This window comes from Gopherus evgoodei, chromosome 23, assembly GCF_007399415.2.
Source record: "Gopherus evgoodei ecotype Sinaloan lineage chromosome 23, rGopEvg1_v1.p, whole genome shotgun sequence".
NCBI lineage: Eukaryota > Metazoa > Chordata > Testudines > Testudinidae > Gopherus > Gopherus evgoodei.
Genome location: NC_044344.1, coordinates 2,153,881 through 2,176,924, shown reverse-complemented (window position 1 = coordinate 2,176,924; position 23,044 = coordinate 2,153,881). Strand labels below are relative to the sequence as shown.

At 55.6% G+C, this 23,044-nt stretch overlaps 1 protein-coding gene across 3 annotated transcripts in view; it reads right to left on the bottom strand.

Moving 5' to 3' along the window:
- Nucleotides 1–685: 685 nt before the first annotated feature.
- Nucleotides 686–23,044, bottom strand: part of JUP (junction plakoglobin) — a 52,335-nt gene continuing 29,976 nt past the window's right edge. For 2 of the 3 annotated variants that reach the window (XM_030540880.1, XM_030540881.1), the window contains 14 exons: nucleotides 19,182–19,405; nucleotides 17,268–17,524; nucleotides 16,173–16,411; nucleotides 15,205–15,406; nucleotides 12,683–12,827; nucleotides 11,305–11,408; nucleotides 7,078–7,416; nucleotides 6,360–6,515; nucleotides 5,682–5,801; nucleotides 5,268–5,418; nucleotides 4,533–4,654; nucleotides 3,536–3,575; nucleotides 2,580–2,738; nucleotides 686–1,551 (listed from right to left, as the gene is read on the bottom strand). In XM_030540880.1, the coding sequence (XP_030396740.1) occupies nucleotides 2,605–2,738; nucleotides 3,536–3,575; nucleotides 4,533–4,654; nucleotides 5,268–5,418; nucleotides 5,682–5,801; nucleotides 6,360–6,515; nucleotides 7,078–7,416; nucleotides 11,305–11,408; nucleotides 12,683–12,827; nucleotides 15,205–15,406; nucleotides 16,173–16,411; nucleotides 17,268–17,524; nucleotides 19,182–19,398 (2,226 nt within the window). In that variant the 5' untranslated portion in view covers nucleotides 19,399–19,405 and the 3' untranslated portion in view covers nucleotides 686–1,551; nucleotides 2,580–2,604. Of the gene's footprint in view, nucleotides 1,552–2,579; nucleotides 2,739–3,535; nucleotides 3,576–4,532; nucleotides 4,655–5,267; nucleotides 5,419–5,681; nucleotides 5,802–6,359; nucleotides 6,516–7,077; nucleotides 7,417–11,304; nucleotides 11,409–12,682; nucleotides 12,828–15,204; nucleotides 15,407–16,172; nucleotides 16,412–17,267; nucleotides 17,525–19,181; nucleotides 19,406–20,096; nucleotides 20,184–23,044 lie in introns of those variants that run through there. The other variant, XM_030540882.1, reaches the window with a different exon arrangement.

The window sequence follows — 23,044 nt, the reverse complement described above, 5'->3', positions numbered from 1 at the left end:
TGGACCCAGGCGAAAGGGATTTCTAGCCTGTGTATGGAACCGCTGGGGATTCCAAGCTGTGAGCAAGTGCAGTTTGCCCCTTAAGAATCGGCAGCCTGCTTGTGTCATCACTTACGGGGAGGATCTGCTATTCATAGCCAATCCACTTAGTGTATTTGTATATTTGCTGGGTAACCTGCTTAGATTATAAGTGACAGCAAACAGATCAATCTTTTGTAGTTCACCTTGGTTTTGCTTTATCTAATTCCAGTGTGTGGAATTCATAATTCAGGGAGGAAGCTGTTGCATATTCCTCACCACGCTGAGGGAGGGGGTGAATTTTATGAGCTTATGCTGTACAGTTCCCTGGGCAGCACAAGATGGCATAATTTTGAATTTATACTCCTGAGGGGGTGCAGGCCTTAAGAACTGGGAGGTGCCCTAGCTAAAGCCTTCCCATACAGGGGCTGGTTAAAGAGCCTGCCTGCATGTTCTGCAGCTGGGTGTGTCCCTACCTGTATGGACGCTGGTGAAGGTGCAGGCTTAAGCCTGGGGGGCTTGTCAATAGCAGTACAGTGTAGAAGGGAGCCCAAGCTGGTGGGTCAGGGGCACTCAATGGTACCCCAGTTCCAGGTGGCACCCCTAACCAAACAAATGCCAATGGCCCAGGGGGTGACGCAAGTAGAAAAATCAGCTCACTGCAGCATGGGGTTAGGGTGTTTTATTCTTTGCTTTGGTCTATACAAAAAAACTTACAGAAATAATAAAATCCTCAGTTCCTGAAGCACATTCCAAGAACATCCATTCCTTTCCAACGGAAGCAGTAAGCCATCAGATCTAGAGTTGCTTTAAAAATGCACGAAGAGAGGGAAAGGAAACACCACTCACCAGAAAGGAGAGAGTCAAGTTAAATTGTGCAATAGTTGACTGCTACAAGGACACATTTTCTAGTGGTTAGAGTCACTCCTCTATCGTAAGGACAGTTACACTGAAATTCTGCTCACCCACATCTGATCGGAAGGAATAAAGCTGTTGACACATCCCTTGGGCTAGAACAAAGATCGCGGGAACACACAGCACCTTTTGTTTTCTGCAAACTCACTGGATTTGCTATTTTTAATTTAAAGTTCATGGAAAGCAAAAGGCTCACTTTAAAACGTTAGATCATTTTTGTTAAATGCTAAACACAGAACAGGAAGTGGGAAGTTAAAAAGCACGAACTGAAAATCAGACAGCAAAAGCCATTTGCACCATATTAAAAAATAAAAGAAATATATATTTATAGAAAAGACTATTACTATTACTATTACGCCAATGGAGTTTGATAATGATGCAGGAGTCGCGTGTTTTAAAGCTTCAGAAACAGTATCCTGGCTTGGCTGGAGGGTGTTTGAAGCAATCTCAGGAGGAAAGGGCCTTTTTCACAGACCCACAGCAAAAAAGAAATAAAACAAATCTAAAAATAAAGCCTCTGGTGGGAATGGAAAAGTTTGTCTCAGGCACTTCTGTCTCCCAAGTCCCTCTTGCAGGCGCTCGGTTCTGGAGCCACCCTCTTCTGGCCGGAGAACACACCTGCAGCAGACCGGAAGGAAGGGCCGTGTCAGACAGCTGACGGGGTGTGACGCGGGAATAGCAGCTCTATCAGAGTGGGGGATCGTTTCGAGGACTAGGGGAACCCCAGGCACTTGGATTCTCTGGGGCTAGACTGGCCAAGGCGGAAGGCATGCTGCAGGGGAAGTCCAGCTTAGCCTCCTCTAGGTACTCCACCCCCAGTCTCACGGTAGAGCAGGCAGCCATGCCATGGCTTGGCCATATTTGCAGGCAGCTGGACAATGGTTCCCATGCCACCGTTTGCTTGGAATAATGGAAGACAGGAAACTAACCCAGCTACCCATGGCCAGACATGTGGGGAAGGGGCTGGGAGGGCATGGAGACCTCATAGACCTTAAGGTCAGAAGGGACCATTATGCTCATCCAGTCTGACCTCCTGCACAACGCAGGCCTCCTCTGAGGGGTGCACAGCTCTCAGTACCATGGGACTGTCTGGAGCTAGCACTAGGGGGCAGAAGGGGTGATTTCCCCAGAGCCCCCAAGCAGCCAGGAACAGTGGAAATGCTGGCCTGCAGGATGGCGGCAGCCATGCACCTCAGCTCTTAAACCCTCCCGCTCCCTTCATCCCAGCCAGCCACTGGCATGTGGACTGCAGCTCGGCCAAGCTCATCTGCTGCCCTCTCGTTGGAGCCGGGGAGTGTCCCATCCCTGGGAGCCTCACCCCAGACTCCGCTCCGTACTCTTCATTGCTTGGGGACCGCTGACCTGGTAAACCCCTGCCAGGCCCTAGCCTAGGAGCGGGAAGGTGCCTGATGCCCAGGAGCCCAGAGGTGGGGAAGGACACGCTGGCAGAGCAGATGTGCTCTGGAACGCCTGGCAGTCCCAGAGCTGTGCACCAGACACCAGGCTATCAGCCACAGCTCAGCACGGCTATCCTCCTCCAGTCTCAGACAGGAGCAGAACAATTCCCTCCTTGCTGCCCAGGTCAAGGCAGTCCCTCCTCCCCTCCCAGCTGGGTTCCCCCCTAGGCAAGGCAGCAGTGGCCCTACCCTTGTGCAGTGCCTGAGGAACGGGTTAGGCGAGCATGTGTTCGGGGTAGTGCCCTCGGACGCCATCGCTGTAGGTGTCCATGGGGTAGTCTCCATCCATATCCATGTTCATGTCCAAGGCGTCGTCACCCGGATACATACGATAACCAGCGTCCATATCTAGCCAGCAGAGGGAAGAGGGCAGCTGTCAGCCTGTACGCCAGCCACTGAGCAGAGAATTAGCACCAGCTCCGTGCTCAGGTGGGGACATTCCAGCTCCCATCCGAGCATTACAGCCGCCCTCCCGGCCACCAAGGCTGTGTCAGAGCTGGGAGCCATCGAGGCCAAGGCCTGACAGGTGCCAGCACCAAATACTGCAGGAGACCCCCACCATGGCCAGATACGGAATAACCGGCCCCAGGGAAAGTGTCTTCCTGATCCTGTTGGAGGCTGGCCCGTGCCCTGATGCAGGAGGAATAAAAGCCCCAGCTGGCCTTGGCCGGGGGGACAGCAAAGCTCCCGGCGTTACGCTTCGCCTACAGGCAGCAGCACCATGTTCCAGAGGGGAGCAGACGCTGACAGGACTCGAGTTTGCTGAGCCATCCTGCTTCCAGTTCGAGTGAGGATGTGGCTCCCAGGAGGAGGCAGAGAAATTCGGCTCAACGTACGGAGCATGGCAGCGCCACACCGCCACAGCCCCCTGGGGCCTGCATTTGTTCACAGCCCAGTGTTCAGTTCCCCCGTGCCCGGACACTAGAACCTGGCCAGCCAGACGTGCACAGAGCCCTTGCAGCCCTGCTGCCAGCCCACGTGATGCCATGCTGAGGAGCAGAGGCAGAAGGCTGCAGCCGCCTGACAGATGCTTCCGGCCGAGTGGCCCAGCAGGGCCCCCAGCTCAGACGCACCGTTTGGACCCCCGGCAGGCACCAACCCTGCCGAGCTTGGCATTCTGCACTAAGGGCACGCCCAGCACTTACCCTCTGGGTACGGCTCGTTGATCGGGATCATGCTCTGCGCCTAGGGAGGAGAGACACACCGGTAACCCGAGGGCGCAGATGGGGTCAGCCTTCGCATGGTGCTTGGAACAGGCCCATGCTGGGAATTAGCTCTTCCTGGCAGCAATGGCTTTTGGGAGGAGAGTAACATGACCCTGTGGTGCTGGGTCCCTGCAGTCTCTGGCCAGCTCCCTGCCCGGAGCAACGAAGGCTCCTGGAGCCCCTGGGGTGGTGCCAGTGCTGAGCTGTTTTATTGGAGGAATCACAGTTCCTGGGGCATGGGGTGGGGCCAGGGTCTCGCGCTACCTGGGGACACTGCATGCGCATCACTATCTGCCCAGCTCGAGCCCCAAGAGGCCACTTGTGGCCAGGATTCTGTGCCAACACAAGACGCCTGCTGCAACAGGGAGCCCAACTGCCACGGTGCCCCTTTGCCCACCAGCACCAGTGCAGGGAGACTCAAGGGTGGTGGCTGGAGCACGTTGGACCAGTTTCTAAATGGAGCTTACATGTTCCAGCCCTGAGTCCCACAGCACAAGCATTAAGCCCTCTGTTTACTAACCCCTCCCACCTAGGAACAGGCACCCCCATACGCTGCCTGCCCGGCCCCCACCCTTCCCACTGCAGACAGTCACGCGCTCAGGGCTATGCGGAAGATGTGGCTCACGTTCTTCCCAGCCCAAGTTCTACGACAGATGCATTTAACCAAGGAGCCTCTAGAATCCCCTGGGGAGGGACCATTCCCTTGGGCCTTCTGAGCCACGGAGGCATCCGCGGAGCCGAGCAGCCTCCCGGACGCCCTGGGTACAAACCCCATTCGTGGGCAGGGTGGCAGGAGAACAATCTCATGGAAGACGATAGCACTCAGCTCCAGGGGAGGGGAGAGCTCCTGTGGCACTCCCAAGGAGCATGAGCTGGCCCCGAACAGCTCGAGAAGGAAAAGCAGCCCCCAGCCCCTCCCAAACAAACAGGCACTCACAGCTTCCCAGGCGGCAGGGTCATGTTTGAAGAGGGAGTTGGTGAGCTCCACGGAGACGCGTTTCCTGTAGTCGGGGTTTTTGTCCTCGGAGATGCGGAACAGCACAGCCGCAGCGTAGGTGGCTGGAGCAAAGAGGGGGAAACGTTGGAAGGGGAAACCTCTAGATGCCAGCAAATGGCAGAGGGAGCGGCACTCCTCTCCAGGCAGATGGTTGAATGATTTTCACTTCAGCGGGCAGCTCTGCATGTAATTACGTTTCCCGTTGCCACGGGACTGTCACAGCAGCTCTCCCACCCCATTCCCAAAAGCCTCCAGGCTCCAGAGTCCCTGGTGCCGCAGCACCATTTCATGGAGCAGGGCCTGTGCGCTGTCCTCCAAACCCTGGGGCTGGAGTCTAGTGTGAGAAGGAATGTCGGGGGGGCGAGGTAACAGCACTTCCTTTACGAGCGTTTCCTGGCCTAGCAGCCCTGTGTATGGCAGAGAGGGCCACAGAGGGGGCACCGAGTGTAGGAGACAGTGGGACCCTGTCAGCTGGCTCGGGGGCCTGGTTGTGGCACGCTGGCTCCGGGAGCTGGCATGCCACAGCACCCACTCTCCAGATGGCGGTGGCCCCAAGGCAGCCAAACGAGAACAGGACAGAACCAGGTACTGCTGAAGGCGCCGACTGAGCAGCTCGGTGTGAACCCTGCTGGGAGTCCCAGCTCCGAGCGTGCGGCTCCAGCTGGCTTGGCTCACCTGTGCCTTCGTTCCTGGAATGCAGCAGCTCCATCAGCGGAGCAGAGGCCCCCTCGGCATCAATCGTGTCAGCAGCTTCCTTGTCCTGGGCCAGCTCACACAGCACTCCAGCTGCCACTCGCTGGATGTTCTCCACCGGGGAGTAGAGCAGCTGTCGGGGGAGAAGAAGCAGTGTGAGGTGACAGGAGCTGCAGCCGCCTCCCTACTCCTGGCACCGCGAGCTCTGCCACTGCAAGGCTGTTCATGAGCCGCTTCTCCGGCTCCCTTCACCCAGCCCCGAGGCAGCTGGCAGTTCCTGCACGTGCCAATCAGACGCACAGGGGCTCAGAGCCACCTGGACCACCACAAGCCACCTGGGCCTCCCGAAAGCACCGCACCCCCACCTTTGCCTTGTGCTGCAACCCAAAGCCCAACCTGCACAAAGAGAGGAATCGTGTTGAGTCGGAAGATCTCCATCCGGTTCATTGGGTCCCGGGCCAGAATATGCAGGGCTCCTGTGCACCCCTCCACTATCTCCTCCATCTTCACTCCATCCTGAAAAGGGAGCAGTGATCAGCACTGAGGGACGGCAGGTGTGGAACGCACAACGCCACAGGACAGGCCTAGTAGAAGGCCGGGGGGGGCGGGGGGAGGATAGAGCACAGTTCCCCTGCCTCACACCTGCCTGCTGACAAAGTAGTTACATCCTCCAGGGATCACCCAGCATGGGGCGCTCTGAACACCAAGTGGCCTCTGCATAGAGACCAGTCCTTGTACGGAGGGGAGGGGAGGGCCTGGGCCTGCCATGCCCACAGCACTGTGCGGAGGGCCTGGCCAGAGCTCACAGGAAGACAACTGCACCACGGCCCGTTCTGGCACGCACACAGCCGCTGCTGCTGCCAGGGGCAGTCACCGGGGGCAGCAGCAGCTACGGCCCGGTTACAGCAGCCTTACCCACATGCCGGGCAATACCTAGGGGGTGTCCAGGGGCCGAGCGGAGGCTTCATGTTCCAGAATAAGCCAACTGACCAATGCCCTGTGCCCTGGGAACCCTGGGACACCGGGCAGGCGTTCCCCTGCTCGGCCATTGGCCCCTCCCGCATCTGTACTCACTGTGTACGGCTGCTGTGTGCCAGCTGCCACATGGCGCTGGGCGTCTTGGTGAGCCTTCACCAGCAGCTGGACCAGGCGAGGGATCACGGCAGCCTCCTGCAGCGGAGCGTGGTTAGCCGGGCACAGGGCCAGGTTACGGATCAGACCGATAGTGGCCTGGAAGAGAGGAGGAAGAGGCCATCAGATAGAACAGCAGCTGTAGGCGCTCAGGACTTCTCCATTCGAGAGAGGAACTTGATGTGCCAGGAGCAGGACTGTTGGCGTTTTAACCTCCTGTGCCCCCAGCAGGAGTCTGGCTGCAGAACCTATACGGCACCAGCTCTGTACGCACTCGGCAGGGGGTTCAGAACCAGCCGCCCCAGCTCACCGGTGCCAGCCGCTACCTGCCAGCACCTACAGCGAGAATCCACCTTCCTCCACTCCCACAGCTCACACAGCAGGTGGTGGCTTTTAAGCCTCTAGTCAGCCTGCAGCATTTCCATAAAGGGATCCACCTACTTCCCTGCTGCTGGGAGCAGACAGACAAATACTGATTCAAGAGACCAGCCCCAGCCCCGTCCTCTTACTGCCTGCAGCACGCGATTGGGGGCAGACAGGGAGCCAGAGCGCCCTCTCCTCCGCAGGGAGTTCAGCAGGGGACGTTGCCATGGCTCGCTGGGCATCAGGCAGAGCTCCGCTGAGCCCCAGCATCCCCCCACAGCCCCTCCTGCAGTTTTACCTTGACCAGCGGCCACTGGTTGGGCTGGTTGAGGAGCTTGACGATCGCTGGGATGCCGTAATTGAGCCGCACAGAGTTCTGGGCCATCTCGGCCTCCGGGTGCCGGCTGGTGAGGTGCCGCAGGGCGCAGACAGCCGGCTCGGTGATGTCCTCCTTGTCACCCGCCCTCAGGATGGTGTGGATCAGGGCTTCCACCCCGTTGGACTGCGTGACTAGGGTCTTGTTTTTGCTGTTGTTGCAGGTCAGGTTGGAGAGGGTGCCGGTGGCACAGGTCAGCACGTTCACGTCGTCCGAGCTCAGCTGGTTGACCAGGATCTTAAGGACACCATCTAGACCCTCCTACAGAACAGGGAGTAGGTGACAGCAGAGGCAAGATGTCACCACACTGTCCCCTTCCCCTGGAGACCACCAACCGCAGCACGGACAAGCCAACAGACTAGACCTGGCCTGTCCCCTCCTCACTGGGCTCAGCTCTGCAGCCGCTGCATCGTAAATAGCCCCAGGTCCTTTCCCAGAGCTCTGCTCCCTCCTGCCCCACTGCGTGATAAGGTGGAAGCAGGGCTGCTTGTCTGTTCACACAGCTGAGCCACCCACATCAAGCAGGAGCCTCTGTGCAGTGAATCCTCTGCCAAAGGGGCTGCTTCAGGCCACGGGGAGCTGGGAAAGCCATCTCTGCTCGGATTGGTGGAGGTACCACAGGAGGCCACGTGTCACCGGATTCGCCATACACCTCACTATAGCTGCACAGGAGCCCTCATGCCAGCTCCCAGCAATGCAGGCTGGCAACAGCCCTGGCCCATGAAGGCCAATAGGCCTGGGAGTCAGCAGCCCAATGCTTTGGAGATATCCCACTCCACGTGCCATGAGAATGCTTAGCTAGCCCGAAGCCTGGCAAGCTGGTTTCAGGGAGATGGCAGCTCTGGCATTGGGGCACGTAGCCAGGCTGTGCCAGGCTTCAGGGGAGAGGGGAGAAGTAAGGTGAAGTTAGCAAATGTTGCTGTCACAGCATGCTGGCAGGGGAGGAGTCGACACACAGTCCCTGCTGCCTAGGTACAGGAAGCATTGGATGACCACACGGGTGTCATTGCAGAGGGCCTGGCGAGCTCCAGTCCCCACCCCCAAGCGAGCTAGAGGAACATGATCATTTTAGGGTCAGGGATTCAGAACCCCAATTGCACATCATCAGGACACAGCCTCAAAGGACACGTAGCCGCTTGGTAGAGACAATGCACAGCATTGTACAGATGAAGGGGAAGACAGTGAACACCATTCACACCAACCAAGCCCGTTCACCTCCACCCTCGTGCCAGGGAGATTAGAATGGTAGAGGGCAGAGCGCCCGTGGGACTGAGACAGCCATCAGCTGGAATGTCAGGCAGACAGCAACACCTCAGCAGGTGGGAACGTTTCCTGGAGGGCCCTCACAAGCGAGAATTATAGAGCTGCAAACTATCCCCCCACCTCTCTGCTCTCCCTCAAACCCTGCTTGGAGCATGCAGCAGGAAGCTGGCGTGTTTTTATCTGGTCACACCAGAGATCTGCCCATTTAACTCCTCAGAGCGAAGCTTACAAGGTACCACCCAGATGCTGTCCTTCTCCTGGGAACCAGGCTCCCTCTGGGGCCCCAAGACTGTACTATTTGGGTCTACAGCTTGGCAGACTCTAGCAGGCCTGAGAACATGCACAATTCAACAACCCTTCCCCATGCCAAAGGCCAACTATTGTCCCAGCTCAAGCAGGGTATCCCAATGCAGTAAGAGTCTTGCTCGCGGCAATGTTTTCTTAGAACAAGAGTCCCAGGCCTCTGGACTCCTGTAACCATAGCTAGCTCTCCGTGCTGTTTGGACAGCATGAGTGACAGATGTGCCAGACGTGTGCAGCTTTACTTAGGAGTTTAGTATCTTCGCCAGGTTTCCCTGCCGGAAACATGCAAGTGATACAGTCCCCAGCGGTTCAGAGCAGCATGGCAAGCCAGCACGCGCACATTGGGTGATCGGGAGGGTCACTAGTGGCACGACTGTGGGATTTAAGAATAGCCAGAAGGACAGTGGGAGATGGGACGGGGGTCTTGGGTCCTGGTTAGACAGAGGACATGAAGGAGTTAAGTCAGTAGACAAAGCTGCATTCCCATTTGCTATTCGGCAGAGCCTGACCACCAAATGTTTCATTTGTTAATCTCACTGGAGACTGAGTTACATGCCTTCCAAAAACGATCCCAAATACTTTCCATGCTGCATCAGCCCCTAATCCATGTAGAGGGGCAGGCCAAGCACCATGTGGGGAACACATCAGGAAGCAGTGGAAAGGCGGGGGAGGGGAGGGGGGCATGTCTGTCAGCGGAACCCCTGGTGTCAAAGCAAGGAGCTTGGGGAAACTTTGGGGGCGTCTTCCTCATCCGGACTGCACCCCGTCCTGCCCAGCCTTGCTCCCACTCTCCTTCCACAGATACTATCAGCCTGACAAACAATGGCTTCCTCGCCAGGTGTTGGAATAGTCTGGCACCAGCCCTGGGAAGTCAGAAGCAAGCCCCAGCACCGGTTCTGCAGCAGAGGAACACTGAGACGCCTTTCCAAGGGTGCTGACGCCTTGGCCTGGCTCCTAGCCCCAGCCCAGTGGGCGCGGTGCATGGGCTGGCAGCGCCCAGCAGCATGTTCTCACAGGCTTGCAGCAGGGGAAGGGCTCGCCTTCTCCCCACTGGGTCCTGGAGATGGAGTGCAAGTCAGACAGGCAAGGAGAGCACAGACTGCCATCCTCGTGTGAACTGGCCCCCAACGGCTGCTGGGAGATTCTGAGCACTACCCTGTCAAATGCTGGCTTCCTAACCAGCCCAGTGGACAGGGGAAGCAGTAGATGGGATGTACCTTGATTTTAACAAGGCTTTTGACAGTCCCGCACAAGAGTCCCATAAGCCAACTAAAGAAAGGGTCTAGATAAAGTTACTATAAAGGTGGGTGCCCAGCTGGTTGAAAGCTACTCGCGAAGAACAATCTGTCAATGGTTCACCGCCAAACCGGCAGGGCGCCTCTAGTAGGGTGCTGCAGGGTTCAGGCCCAGGCCCAGGCCCAGAACCATTCAATATGTTCCATTAATGACTTGGAGACTGGAGTGGAGAGTCTGATGAGAGGGTCTGCAGATGACACCATGCTGGGTGAGTCACAAACACTTTGGAGGACAGGATTAGAATTCAAAACAAATGGACAAATTAGAGAATTAGTCTGAAATCAATGAGATGAAATTCAACAAAGACAAGTGCAAAGTACTTCAGCTGGCAAGGAAAAATCAAACGCGCAGCTACAAACTGGGAAAGAACCGTGTAGGCGGAATTAGTGCTGAAAAGGATCTGGGGGTTCTAGCGGGTCTCCTATTGAATCTGAGTCAATGTGACACAGCTGCAAAAAGGGCTGATCTCATTTCGCAGTGTAGGAACGGGAGTGTTGTACATTAGACAGGGGCGGTAACTGTCTCACTCTGCTCTGTGCTGGTCAGGGCTCAGCCGGAGTCCTGGGTCCAGATCTGGGCACTGCGCTTTAGGAAAGCTGCGGACAAATTGGAGACAGCCCAGGAGAGAACAATAAAAGGGATCCAAGGTTTAGAAAACCCGACCTGTGAGGAAAGGTTAAAATCTGGGCGTGTTTAGTCTTGAGCAAAGGAGACTGAGGGGGACCTGACAATCTTCGAACACATTAAGGGCTGGTATAAAGAGGACGTGGATCAATTGTTCTCCATGGCCACTGGAAGTAGGACAAGTAATGGGCTCACTGGACATCAGATATTAGGAAGAACTCTCTGGGCAGTTAAGCTCTGGACACGGTTCCATGGGAGGCTGTGGAATCCCTGTCACTGGCCAACCTGCTCTTGAACAGCTCCAAACACCTGTCAGGGAGGGTTTAGGTTTACTTGGCCCTGCCCCAGCTCAGGGGGCTGGACTTGGATCTCTCAAGGTCCTTCCAGCCCCACATTTCTAGGATTTCCATTACTTCCTGCTGGCCCCATGGCAAACATACCATAGCAACCAGATTGTGAAGGGAGCTGCTTCTGGGAGTCAAAGCTGGGAAACATCATCCCCTCTGGAGTGTGGATGTTGGGCACAGTGCAGAACAAGCTATGATCAGGTATCCCCCCTCAGAGCACCAGGCAGGTGATTAATGCTCTACAGTCTATTCAGGAACAGGCCTTGGAAACGCTTATTTGAGGCCCCTACAACGCCTGGGATTCCTGTGCACTCACCTGCTTGGTGGCCACATCAGAGAGGTTCCTCAAGGTCCACAGGCAGTTCTGTACGAGCCTCGGGCTCGAGCTGGTGAGATGTTTCCCCAGAGCCTGCATGCCACCTGAAGGAGGAAACACAAAGCTCAGCCCAGCTGCAATTAGCCCCAACAGCCGAGCCACCCAGCACCGTCAGCTCTCAGAGAGAGGCTACACGTGGGTTTGGGCTCTTCAGAGAGCCCTTTGCAACACCAAGTCTGAGGCCACCCTCTCTCCTTGTACTGTACAGACACAAAGGCAGCAACGCAGCTGGCCAGCAGGGCCAGGAGCAATTCTGCCCCTTCGCTTCTGGGGGAGGGCATGTGTCTGCACAAGTCTCAGCACAAAAAACCAGCATCTGTCCTCAAAAAGTTTCCACTGGCCTGTATAAGAAGCCAGAGAGTATGAGTGCCCAACTCGTGGCAAAGCTGGGATGGCAACCCTGACACACAGACACTAATCAGAGATTAGCCCATCCCTGCAGCTTCGCTACTGCACTGGCTGCTTCCATAAAGGGCCCACACCTCGAGGAAAGGTGCTAACAGGCCCACCTCCCGTTAGAGGCATCTGTGCACCAGAGGAACCAGTCACTACGACCTCTGGGAAATGTCTCTCCTCCATACGAGCTCTCTGGAAACAGGTGACGGCCATGGAAGCAGAGACCCAGCCAACATGGCAAGGGATGTGCCAAGACAGACTGTCACTCCGTGGCATTCGAGCGAGTGACAAGCGTGGGCAGCATCCTGGCAGGAATAGCGGGACTGTAACTGGGGGGCATTAGAACACGAAGTTCTAGACAGTCGTACGGAAACCTAGAGGGACCAACCCCACAGCAAGTGCTCGGGGAAGCTGCAGGGATGGAAGGTCACACGGGGGACATGCGCGCGAGCACTGGGGGACAGGTGCTGTTTGGGGAGAGCTGCCAGAGGTGCTTTTTAACTTCACTGCAATGGAAGGGGATGAGAGAGCTGGCAACCTTAATAAGGGGAAGTGTTAGGATGTTACAATTAACACTGTCATCTTAGAGGGTCTCTGATGAAGGCCTCATTAAGAGTAACAGGCAGCACAGCTGGAAGCAAAGTGATGTGACAAATGTAAATTAAATCCACATCACATCTTGCTGAATCAGAGCACGGTAGAGCAGCTCAGGGACTTCTCAAGCCATAACTGACATCAAAGTAGGAGCCCAATGCTGCTGGTTGCTGCTGGCCCGGAGGCTGAGACAGGGCATGTGTCTTGGAAGAGAGCAAGTATCCAGCGGTGCCTGGAAAGGGCCACAACCCAGTTTGCTCCAGCTGCAGAGTCTGAACCAGCCCCCTCCAGCTCAGGCCCACCCCCCGCCTTCGCAGGGCTCACTCACCAGCCTCCACAATGGCAGGCTTGTTGCTGGGACACACAGACAGGACCTTGAGCACCCGGCTGGTGGTCCAGAGCAGCTTCTCGTAGGTGTAGCTGCGCATGATCTGCACCAGGGCTTGGGGTCCCCCATTGGCCAAAATAATCAGCTGCAAGAGAAAGCACCGTTAGCTCTCCAGAGGGTGGCCACAAAGAGTGTCTGCAGATATCAGGTGCTGCCAGAGAACTCCAATTAACCCCTAACATTTACACTTAAGCCACCGAGCAGGGCACTACTGCATTAGCAGGAACATCTGCTCTGCTCTCCTGACTCAACTGGATCCAACTCCGCGTGAATGGGAGCCTCACAGCTCGGTTCCACACTGGAAGTCAAAACACGTCAAAATTGTTCCCCCGCTCCCATCCCCAATATAACAGGACTACTGGCCTAGGGGGTGGCAGGAGCAGTAGATGCAATATCTTGATTTTAGGAAAGCTTCTGACACACAGTCCCCCATGAGGTTCTCATAACCAAACTAGGGAGATGTGGTCTAGACGAAATGACTTGAAAGGTGGGCGCCCAACTGGCTGAAAGACCAGACTCAAGAGTAGCTATCAATGGTTCGCTGTCAAACTGGCAGGATGTGGGGTCCCACAGGGGTCAATCCTGGGTCCAGTGCTATTCCTGATGTTCATTAATGACTTGGATAACGGCGCAGACAGTATGTTTATGGAATGTGCAGGTGACACCAAGCTGGGAAAAAGGTTGTAAACACTTCGTAAGACAGGAGTAGAATTCAAACCAACCTTGACAAATTGGAGAATTGGTCTGAAATCAACAACAGGATGAAATTCAACAAAGACAAGTGCAAAGTACTTCACTTGGAGGGTGTGGAGGGAGGGGGGTGCGTGTGTATCAAATGCACAGCTGCAAACTGGGGACTAACCGGCTAGGCAGTAGTTCCACTGAAAGGGAGCTGGGTTCTAGCAGATCACAAACTGAATAGGAGTCACTGCCGTGACAAAGCTGCGATAGAGACCAATCTCATTCTGGGGCGTATGAACAGGAGTGCCGTGTGTAAAACCCAGGAGGGAACGGTCAGGCTCCACATGGCACTGGTGAGGACCCAGCTGGAGTCTGGTGTCCAATTCTAGGCACCACATTTTGGAAAGATGCGGATGAATTGGAGAGAGTCCAAAGCAGAGTAACAAAAAAGGTTAAAAAGGTTGAGGAAACCCGGACTACGAAGAGCATGTTTAGTCTTGAGCAAAGAAGACCGAGGGCGCACCTGAGAAAAGTTGGCAGACATACTAAGGGCTGTTATAAAGACAACAGGGATCAACTGTCCATGTCCACAGGAGAAGCTGTAACGGGCTTAGTCTGCAGCAGGGGAGATTTGATGAGCTATTAGGAAAAAGTCTGTAACTCTCAGGGTCGCTCAGCTCTGGAACAGGCTTCACAGAGAGGCTGTGGACTCCCCATCACCGGAGCCTTTTAAGAACACCTGTCAGGGATGGTCTAGGATCATGTGGTCCTGCCCTAGTGCAGAGGGCTGGACTTGACTTCAAGGCCCCTTCCAGCCCCACATTTCTGTGATTCTATAACCAGGGCACCAGGATAGTCTGCAGGTCCATTGTGCAGTTTAAATCTGACTCAAACTTTCAGGATTAAAGTCACAGGACACTAGACTAGACGGCCCACTGCACTTTGTGCGCAGCTAATTCAGTGCAACTTCCCCACCCAAACACCAAGAGCCTCACACGGACCAGCCACCCGGCCCGAAAAGGATTAAGACTTAGGCCTGGTCTAGACTCAGTACGGTCAACACAGCTACGGCACCCAGTGGTATGAGAAATTCCACCCCTGAGCGCCGCAGTTCAGCCACCCCCCCTCCCTCCTGGTGTAGACATGGCTACACTGCTGCAGTGCCCATAGCGTAGACTCAGCCTAACTAGCAGCCCAAAGGGTTTGCTACTATTCCCTGTAAGTAACTTCTCTGGCGTCTGTAACAGGAGATCCAGTGTCCGCTGCACACGCAGCAGGCAGTACCTGCTGGCAATAAACGCTGTGTTTCTGTGCTACTCCAGGCAGACAAGCCTTTGCCAGGAGTGTTTACACACAACTACCGTCACATAGGAGTAGGGAAAAAGAGGGTCTTTATGGCTATAAATACATATCTGTACTGTCCTTCCAGCCTAGACAAGTCTAGCAGGAGAGCGAAACTCGCCATGGGAAGCAGGATGGACTGAGGGTTGGGCTAGAACCGCTCACCTGCTGGAGCTGAGCTGAGCTACCACGGCATTCAGCGCTGCGGTACCAAGTATCCAGGCTAGCGGGCCCTGCAAGAGCGGACAGGGAGTGTTCGAACCTTCCACCCTCGCTCTCACCCCAGCAGTTTCGCTGGTTCTAATTAAAGGACAAGCTGAGAATGCAGACCAGGCTGTCCACCGACAGCAGCCTCCACTTCCCACCTGTTCCCGGATCCTGGCAGCCACGGGACAAATGCTACAAGGCAAGGAAGGAGCCAGGGCTGGCAGCAGGCTCACCTTGCTCTCCTGGTTCCCGTAGGCTAGCAGCTGAAGGCAGTCAGTGGTGATGGCGAGGAATTTCGGGTTGTTCTTGTTCAGCAGGGGAACCATCCTCTGGAGGCCGTCGGCCAGGCGCACCGCCATCTTGGCGCCTTCCTGGTACAGCAGCAGGTTGTGCAGGGTGGTGATTGCGTAGAACAAGACCGACTCGACCGGAGAGCTAGGGACGAGAGCATGAAGGGGAATCAGGCCACAGCAGGAGGTGGCTGAAGGCCGAGGGACGTCTGGGCGTCTTCGTGCTTGCCACAGGGAGGACAGCCCATGGGAAGGCAGGCAGGCCGCAGAGCAGCACCGGGCACTGCATGCTGGAATGTGTAGTTCTGGCAGACTGCACTGCCATGTTAGGAATGGAAGGGCTGCTGCAGGCAGCACCATTTTATGCCGGTTGGGTGTGGCCCCCTGGCAGGCGGCCATCGAAGCACGGTGCCTGGAAAAGTTCAGTCCCCCTGGGATCCACATGGAACAGAAGCGAGCACTGTGCTGTCCCTAGCTCGCGCCTCACTAGCCCGGCAGGCACTTGGAGAGCACAGCTTAAACCACACTGGTGAGCACAACCCCAGGGGGGCCCAAAGCAGATGACTGTGGCATCCCCACTATGGCCAGCTGGAGGGAGTCCCTGGATTTCGCAAAGCGCTAGAAGCCCAGGAGACTGCGTAGTCAGCTCGGCAGAGGAGCGTCCAAGCGAGAAAGTAAAGATTCCTCTTTGACTAGGGAATGGGCTCAGCTAAGCCTGCAGCAGTTGTCAGACAACGAGCTTTGCAATGCCAGTAGACTGGCCACACCAGAGCGCTGTCAACACCTCTCACCTGTCCTGGCTCTGTTCCCTCCCACTTCCAGCCACCCTATACAGCAAGCAGCTGTCCTACTGAACAGACTCTGGGTGGGCACAGCACCAGCAGCCACTCCAACACATTGCTGGCTGGTACCTGAGCATCCGCACGAGAGCTGGGATGCCTCCAGATTTGAAGATGGCCAGCAGCCCCTCACGGTGGTGCGAGAGGTTGTGCAGGATGCTGGTGGTGCAGCGGGCTGTGTCCAAGTCGCTCGTGTTCTGCATGGCACGCACCACCGCTGCCACAATCTGTGGGGACTGCATCAGGGCGCGGCGCGAAGCCTCCTTCTTGGACAGCTGGTTCACGATCATGGCTGCTTTGCTGACCACAACCTGGGGAGAGAGAAGGCTGCTGATGGGAGAGGGGTCCCAGCCAACGCTATGAACCAGGAGATTACAGAGCAGCGAGGGAGCTCAGTCTCCCACTAAAGAAGCCAGAAGAGGTTTCCTGCCTTTCAGGTGGATAGCGTTGCACGTGCGACAGCTGGATCCACTGTACCGTACTGATATGCTGGGCCAGAGCGGTAGGAAAGACTCTGCTCAGGGGGCTGAGAGCCCGCACAACTAGAACAAGGAGTACTTGTGCGAGGGCAGCTACTTAACGAAATGGTACCACAACGCACAGCAGCAGGACAGGCTGCAGCCAGGGCTCAGATGCTCTGGCACAGCAGGGGGGTGGGAAGGGAGAAGCAGCCAGGGGTGCAACGCAATGCATCAGGGGATTTCTAAAAGCTCTGCTCTAGGAGTTAGTTTGGGGCAGTTCACTGGCCTGCACATATAGGAGCTCACAAGGGTCCCTTCTGGCCTTGGAATCTATGCAGCACTAGGGTGCAGGCTGCCCTGCCTGGCCATCTGGCCAAAGCCAGGAGCACTAAGGTCACATGAGGTATTAAAGGGACAGGAGGGGGAGGGGAAGAATGAGTACAGATGTAAAAGGACACACAGCTGTCCTGGGTCGGGTTCCCCCTTGCTGCAGCAGGGCTGATGGGCCACGTGACTACAGTGCTTTACAAAGGAGAAGGGCGTTGGTCAGCATTGGCTGGATCTCCTCTGAGGTCCCAGGCATGTTGCAGCAGCCTCCCCAGCCAGAGCTACGTTCCCAGGCAAGGACGCAGCTAGGCAGCTTGCAGCCTGATCCCAGAACACACCCCAGACAAGAGCGCACACTGAGCAGAGTTTGCTCCCTTACCGGGTCCTCATCATTCAGCAGCTTGGTGAGCTCCGGGATGGCCCGGGTGGCCAGCTCCGCATCATCCTGGTAGTTGATCAGGTGCACAATGGCAGATTTCAACATCTGCGAGGGCTCGGCCAGTCTCTGCACATTGGTCTGCTGGCCCTCGATGTGAGTGGTCATGAGCAGGGATCGGTCCTCCACAGTCTCTGGGTACATGGCAGCCCGGACGCGCTGGGCCCGTGTCATGGCCAGCTGAGACTCCATGTCTGCTGCTGCAGGGAGGAGAGGGGGCAGGAATGTTAAACTCCCAAGCTCTGCAGAGTTCACTGCCAGGCCTCCAGATTTTGAGCAGGAGCTTAACAAAATAACGCCCGTAAAGTCAGCATCTCCCTGTCCCCCGCAAGGAGCTGGTGCTTCACAGTGTAAACAGATACAGCAGCACAGAGATAAGGGAACACTTAATTAGGCAGCATAATTAGGAAATTGTCACACAAGGCCGGTTAATTAAAAAACATTAAGCGCATTTGCAAGTTGGGACCAGCTGGCTCAGGGGATTGGAATAGCATCTGGAGGCCTTTCACTGTGGGGTTTGCTGGGACAGATCCAGCTCTTACCACCAATTGCCACCTGTAGCCTCTGGGAACAGCTGGTGGCTGTGGTCCAGTTCCTAGCAGACAAACTTACCCCAAATCACACCATTGCCTAGGTGCAGCCTCAGGACCAGAGTAGGGCCTGAGCTACTCCACTGTAAGGCCTGGTCAAAGGGCTGTGAAAAACGATTCTTCCGCGGACTTAGCCACAGCCCAGGAGAGGTGGGTTACCTGCCTGCATGGAAACCCCCTTCTGATGCTGCAGGAAAAATCTAGGCTGAAGCAGCACAGCTGCAGCTCTGCTGCTGTAGTGTGGAAATACCTTTCGCTTCCCCTCCTCTGCCAGCACTGTACCTCTTCTGCGGGAAGGGAGATTTACCATCTGGGGCCAGTAATCTGATCCCTTTACTCAGACATAAATACAGGGCAGAACCACTAGAACCGAGTCCAGCATTGGCAGCTAAGAGTTCAACGATTCACTCTCTCCTTAGAGAGAAACAGAGCCAGGGTCTTCTACTTCGTGTCACAGAAGCTGTCCCTCCCCTCCTCAGCCCAGCCCAGCCTGGGTATTGTAGCTGCTAAGACAGCTGTCATTCTGCTGACAATGTGCAGGTGCTTGGGATACAGGGAAAAGGGGGAGGAGGGGAACATTTCTCTAGTTTTCTTCCCCTCTGTTTCAGACATGCCAGAGTTGCAGCATCACCAGCTACTTTTGTGCAAACGACAAGCTGAATGCCTGGGAACAGTTTTGCAAACAGTCCCTGAGCAGCCAGGTAATTGAGAGGCACAGATGGCTGATCACTAGGCTGGGATCAGACAGCTCCTATCTTGAGAATGCAGCTTAAAGCGCCGTTGAGGCATACGTGGAGACTGAACTCGGAATTAGAGATGTGGTTATGCCATAAAACACCCTCTCTGTTGGAGATCCTTCCGGCACTCAGACGTGCTGCCAAACAGTTCACGTGGGCAGGGAGACAGGGGAAGGTATTTTAAGCTGCAGCGGTCACCCAGGCATGGAGAAGACAAAGGATTTATGGAGCGGAGTAGACTCATAGGTCAGAAGGGACCAATCTGATCATCTAGTCTGACCTCCTGCACAAGGCAGGCCACAGAACCCCACCCATCCAATTTTATAACAACCCCTATCCCAGGACCGAGTTATTGAAATCCTCAAAATTGGTTTGAAGACCTCAAGCTGCAGAGAAACCACCAAGATCAAGTATAGGACATGGGAGATTTTGTGAGGGAGATGGAGAAAGGCTGGGATGGAGCACTAGAATTAATGCACAACCCCCATCCTCATCACCAACTTTATATCCTGGCCCTCTGTGTCCCCTACCTGCCGCTGGGCCCAGGCCCTGGCCCCCTGCCTCTCTGTAGGTGGTTGTCTTGATGGTGTACTGCTTGGCGTAGAGGTCCTCATCATCCGCGATGCATTTGCTGCTGACTGACGGCACCTGGGTGTTCACCCCAGAGTGTATGCCAGAGTCGTAGGTGTAGGTCTGCTGCCACTCCGTCACCTTGATCGGCTGCTCCATCATGTTCATCACCTCCATTGCTGCTCTGCAGGGAGAAGGGGAGGGAAGTTACGGATTCCATCCAGCACATGGGCAAACGGAGCCAGATTCCGAATCCCAGCAGACAGCTTTCCAGGCCAGAACCCCCCTCCCCTCACAGACCCAGGCTAACACACAATCAGTAGCTAAGTGCTGCTTGCCCGTGACCCGCCCACACACGCGGAGATCACTATCTGCCGCTTTTCTTATTAAGCAGATGAAAGGATGAACCAAGATGACGAATCCCACAGCTCAGCACTTTGCCTCTCGTGTTGCAACATGAAAGGAGGCTGTGGCTGAGTAAAGCTCCTGCTCCCCATGGCCATTACTTGCTGCAGAAGAGGGCGGGTTATTCTCGGTTCCTGAAGGCGTGTTCAGAACGTCCCGTGCAGAGGGACAGATCCCCTGCTATTCCAGGCAGCACAGAGGAGCTTTTTAAAGAGCTGTTTCCGGACAGACGAACTGGCAGAAAGCTGAAGCCAGCCACAAGGGTTTGGAGTTCAGAATAAAAACAGGCTTTTCAGAAATGTTTCTGGGACAGCTTGAGTGCCTCTAAAAATAAGGCAAGCCACACTAGCCTGTCCTAGTGAAATGACCTCCAACTGGGTGCCGGACCCAGGGCTAAGACTAGCTGCTGTATCCATGCCACAGAAGATGCCCAGGAGAACAGGTACCACCATCCCAGGGCAGGTACTTACCAGGATGCAATAAGCCAGGTATCAGCACCTCCAGGCAAGATCTTACGCCCCTAGTGATGGAATTCGAATGGAAACAGCTCTGCAGAGTCTCCTCTAAACTGCCATACAGGAGGAGCCACTCTCTTTCCTGGGGCTGGCAGCAGCCGGCTCAGCCCAGGGAGGAGACGCCAAGCTCTCCCGCCCAAGCAGCCACCGCCCCATGCTGCTAGAAGGAGTGGCTCGCAAGGGAGTGCTAGATTCCAGCCCCATACCCTGCTCAGACATTAAGGTGGGAACGGCCACAAAGAACCTGCATCAGGGTAGGAATCCCTTGTGCTGACTGATTCCAGCATTTCTGCCAAGTGCGAACTGGGAATCCAGCCTTTCCCACAGTGGAAATGCACTTTGTTCAGGTATAACCCCTGCCCACCCACACCCTGCACAGCCTCAAAAGATTCCACACAGACTTGAGGTCAGGCTGCTCAGGATTCACGTCAGACTCAGGCCCATGGCCCTCACAGATCTGCCTAGAGCAGTCACATTTCCAGGAGGGCAGACAGCTGCTACAGAGGTATTCGGAGAAACGCAGGGCAAGCAAGGAAATGGACACTGGCAGGATGGGATCTGGATGCAGGGTGACCATATAGAAGGGTGAAAAATTGGGACGGGAGTGGGGGGCAATAGAGGCCTATATAAGAAAAAGCCCCAAATATTGGGACTGTCCCTATAAAATCAGGACAGCTGGTCACCGTACTCAGATGCACATTCTGTATGCTGCAATTGAAGCCAGTGCTACTAATGGAGACCGCACTGCACTGAAGGGTTAATAGAGAACAGCAGCTGCAGCTGGGTGCAGACACACCCAGGATAGGAATGCGGGTTAATTATGGTGGCTCTCTGGGTAGGGGGCTCCTCCAGATGCTGGCGGACAGGAAGGACGCATTCCTGAGAGAAGCTGGCGAAACAATGGGAACATCGGGAGCTGGGGCGAGACTGATCTCGTTAGTCACCTGAATGGGTGCTTTCAGCTGGGACTTGGCAGCTCAGAGGCTTGGGAAGAGGATATGGAGCTTTCACCTCTAGGTCACTGGCTTGAATCTGGCACATGCTGCTAGCAGCAAAGTGAGTTTAACAGCTGCTTGGCCTACACCCAGTGAGTTGGTGGGTCTCCGGCCAGCTCGGAGGGGGAATGTCTGTTTGCTCTCTTAGCAGAGCGCAGCCATTCAGCGCTTGACCTAAGATGGAACCTGCTTCCTCTCAGAGACAGTCCCAGGAGGTTAATAAAGCCCAGACCGGTGCTGTGGGCCAACCAAACCCACAGCCGAAGCATACACAGCAGCTGCGCATGCTCAGCCGGCTCAGTAAGGAAGTGTGCTTCCTTGCAAGCCATGTTTACCCTACTTTAACCCAGCATTTCTCTTCATTTAAAGCTCCAGCTGGCATTGGTTTCTGCTCCGCCCAGCTGTGCATTGAGCCGGATACCAAGAGGTAACAACAGCTACTTATCTCGGAGCTGGCAGCCCAGACTCTACTCAGGCCAGCTGAGCGGTCGTCCTGTGATCCTCTCAGGTTGGGGGAGAAAATTATCCTCTAATCCTAATAGGCACCTCAGGTCCACAGAGGACAGGAGGGTCCCCAATTGCAAGCAACAGCCAGACTCTGAGGCAGGAATTCTGGAATCTCTGCAATCCAGCTGTGTTATTGGTGAGGAGTTGGCAGCATGTGGAGGGAGGCGGGGGGAGGGAGGTACTGCAGGTGGTAAAGCAGGTTTCTCAACCCCCCACCCCAGCACAGCCATGTCTGGATGCTAACAGGGCCTATTCCAGAGTCACTTGCCTCCTTCCCATTGGCACAAGACTAATGGAGCCATCCCTATGGTCCTTAGGACGGGGTGGGGGGGAGGTTTCTGCAGTGGGCTGAGTTTCAGCCCAGAGCTCCAAACGAGCGATGAGCACTAAACCAGACCCCAGCCCCGTCTGCATATGCAAGTAGGGCACTGTCCTGCTCACCTGGAAAGCACCTAGCGTTTCTGGGGCAACACCACAAGGAACTGAGTAATGCTTGGCCTCCTCCCTGCCCAGCCCTGCCAGCCTCACCCCTTCATAGCTCTTTAAGTCCCACCTTGCCAGTGTGCTGCAGTAGGCTTGCAAGCAGGAGTGCCAGGCTAAAGAATTTGGGCAAGAGAGCTTAGCAGACAGCAAGGAGCTTGCTGCTTATTGTCTGAACTGCATGTTGGCTTGCAACAGAGTGACTTCTCCAAAGCAAGTGGAGTACATTATAGCCGGGTCTGACTGGGGTGGGAGGGATCAGTTGTACTGGGGCCCCAAAACCTCTGCAACTGGGGTGAAATGGGAGGAGGGCCCCACTGAACTGGACATACCTGGGACACAAATTTCTCTCGAAAGGCCCGATTATAGCCCCAGCCTTTGCACTGAGAGCAGGACACCATTCTGCAGAGCTATTCCTCAGACCCACCCCAGAGGGTCTACGGGGGACACGGCTCAACGGGCTGGAGCATGGCTGGCTGGCAGCAAGGGCAGCTCTAACCCTGCCTGCTTCCAGCTCGTGTCAGACAAAACTCTGTGCCTCGCTTTCCCCACATCTGCACAGATCCACTAAAGCATTTGACGCTTCTACACGGGGCTGCTTACCCCCAGCATCAGCATGTGTTTATGCACTCGGATTATTTGAGAAAAACAGCCCATGCCACAGATGACTCCAAGCAGGGCCCTGCCCTGGGGACAGATTAGGTAAACACATCGGAAGCTTTCCAGGAAAAAGCCCGGGTGTGGTTTGCACTAGGAGACAATGAAGGCCATTCCCCTGCTGCTATGCATTTCCCCAGTCCCACCAGGCATCCAGGGTGAGGTTCTAACACTCCCAGATGGAAGGAGTCCCCTCCTTTACCCCCTTCCTGGGCTCCTCAAAGGAACCTTTCTGCTCTCCGGGGAGAGGGGAGATTGCTCAGG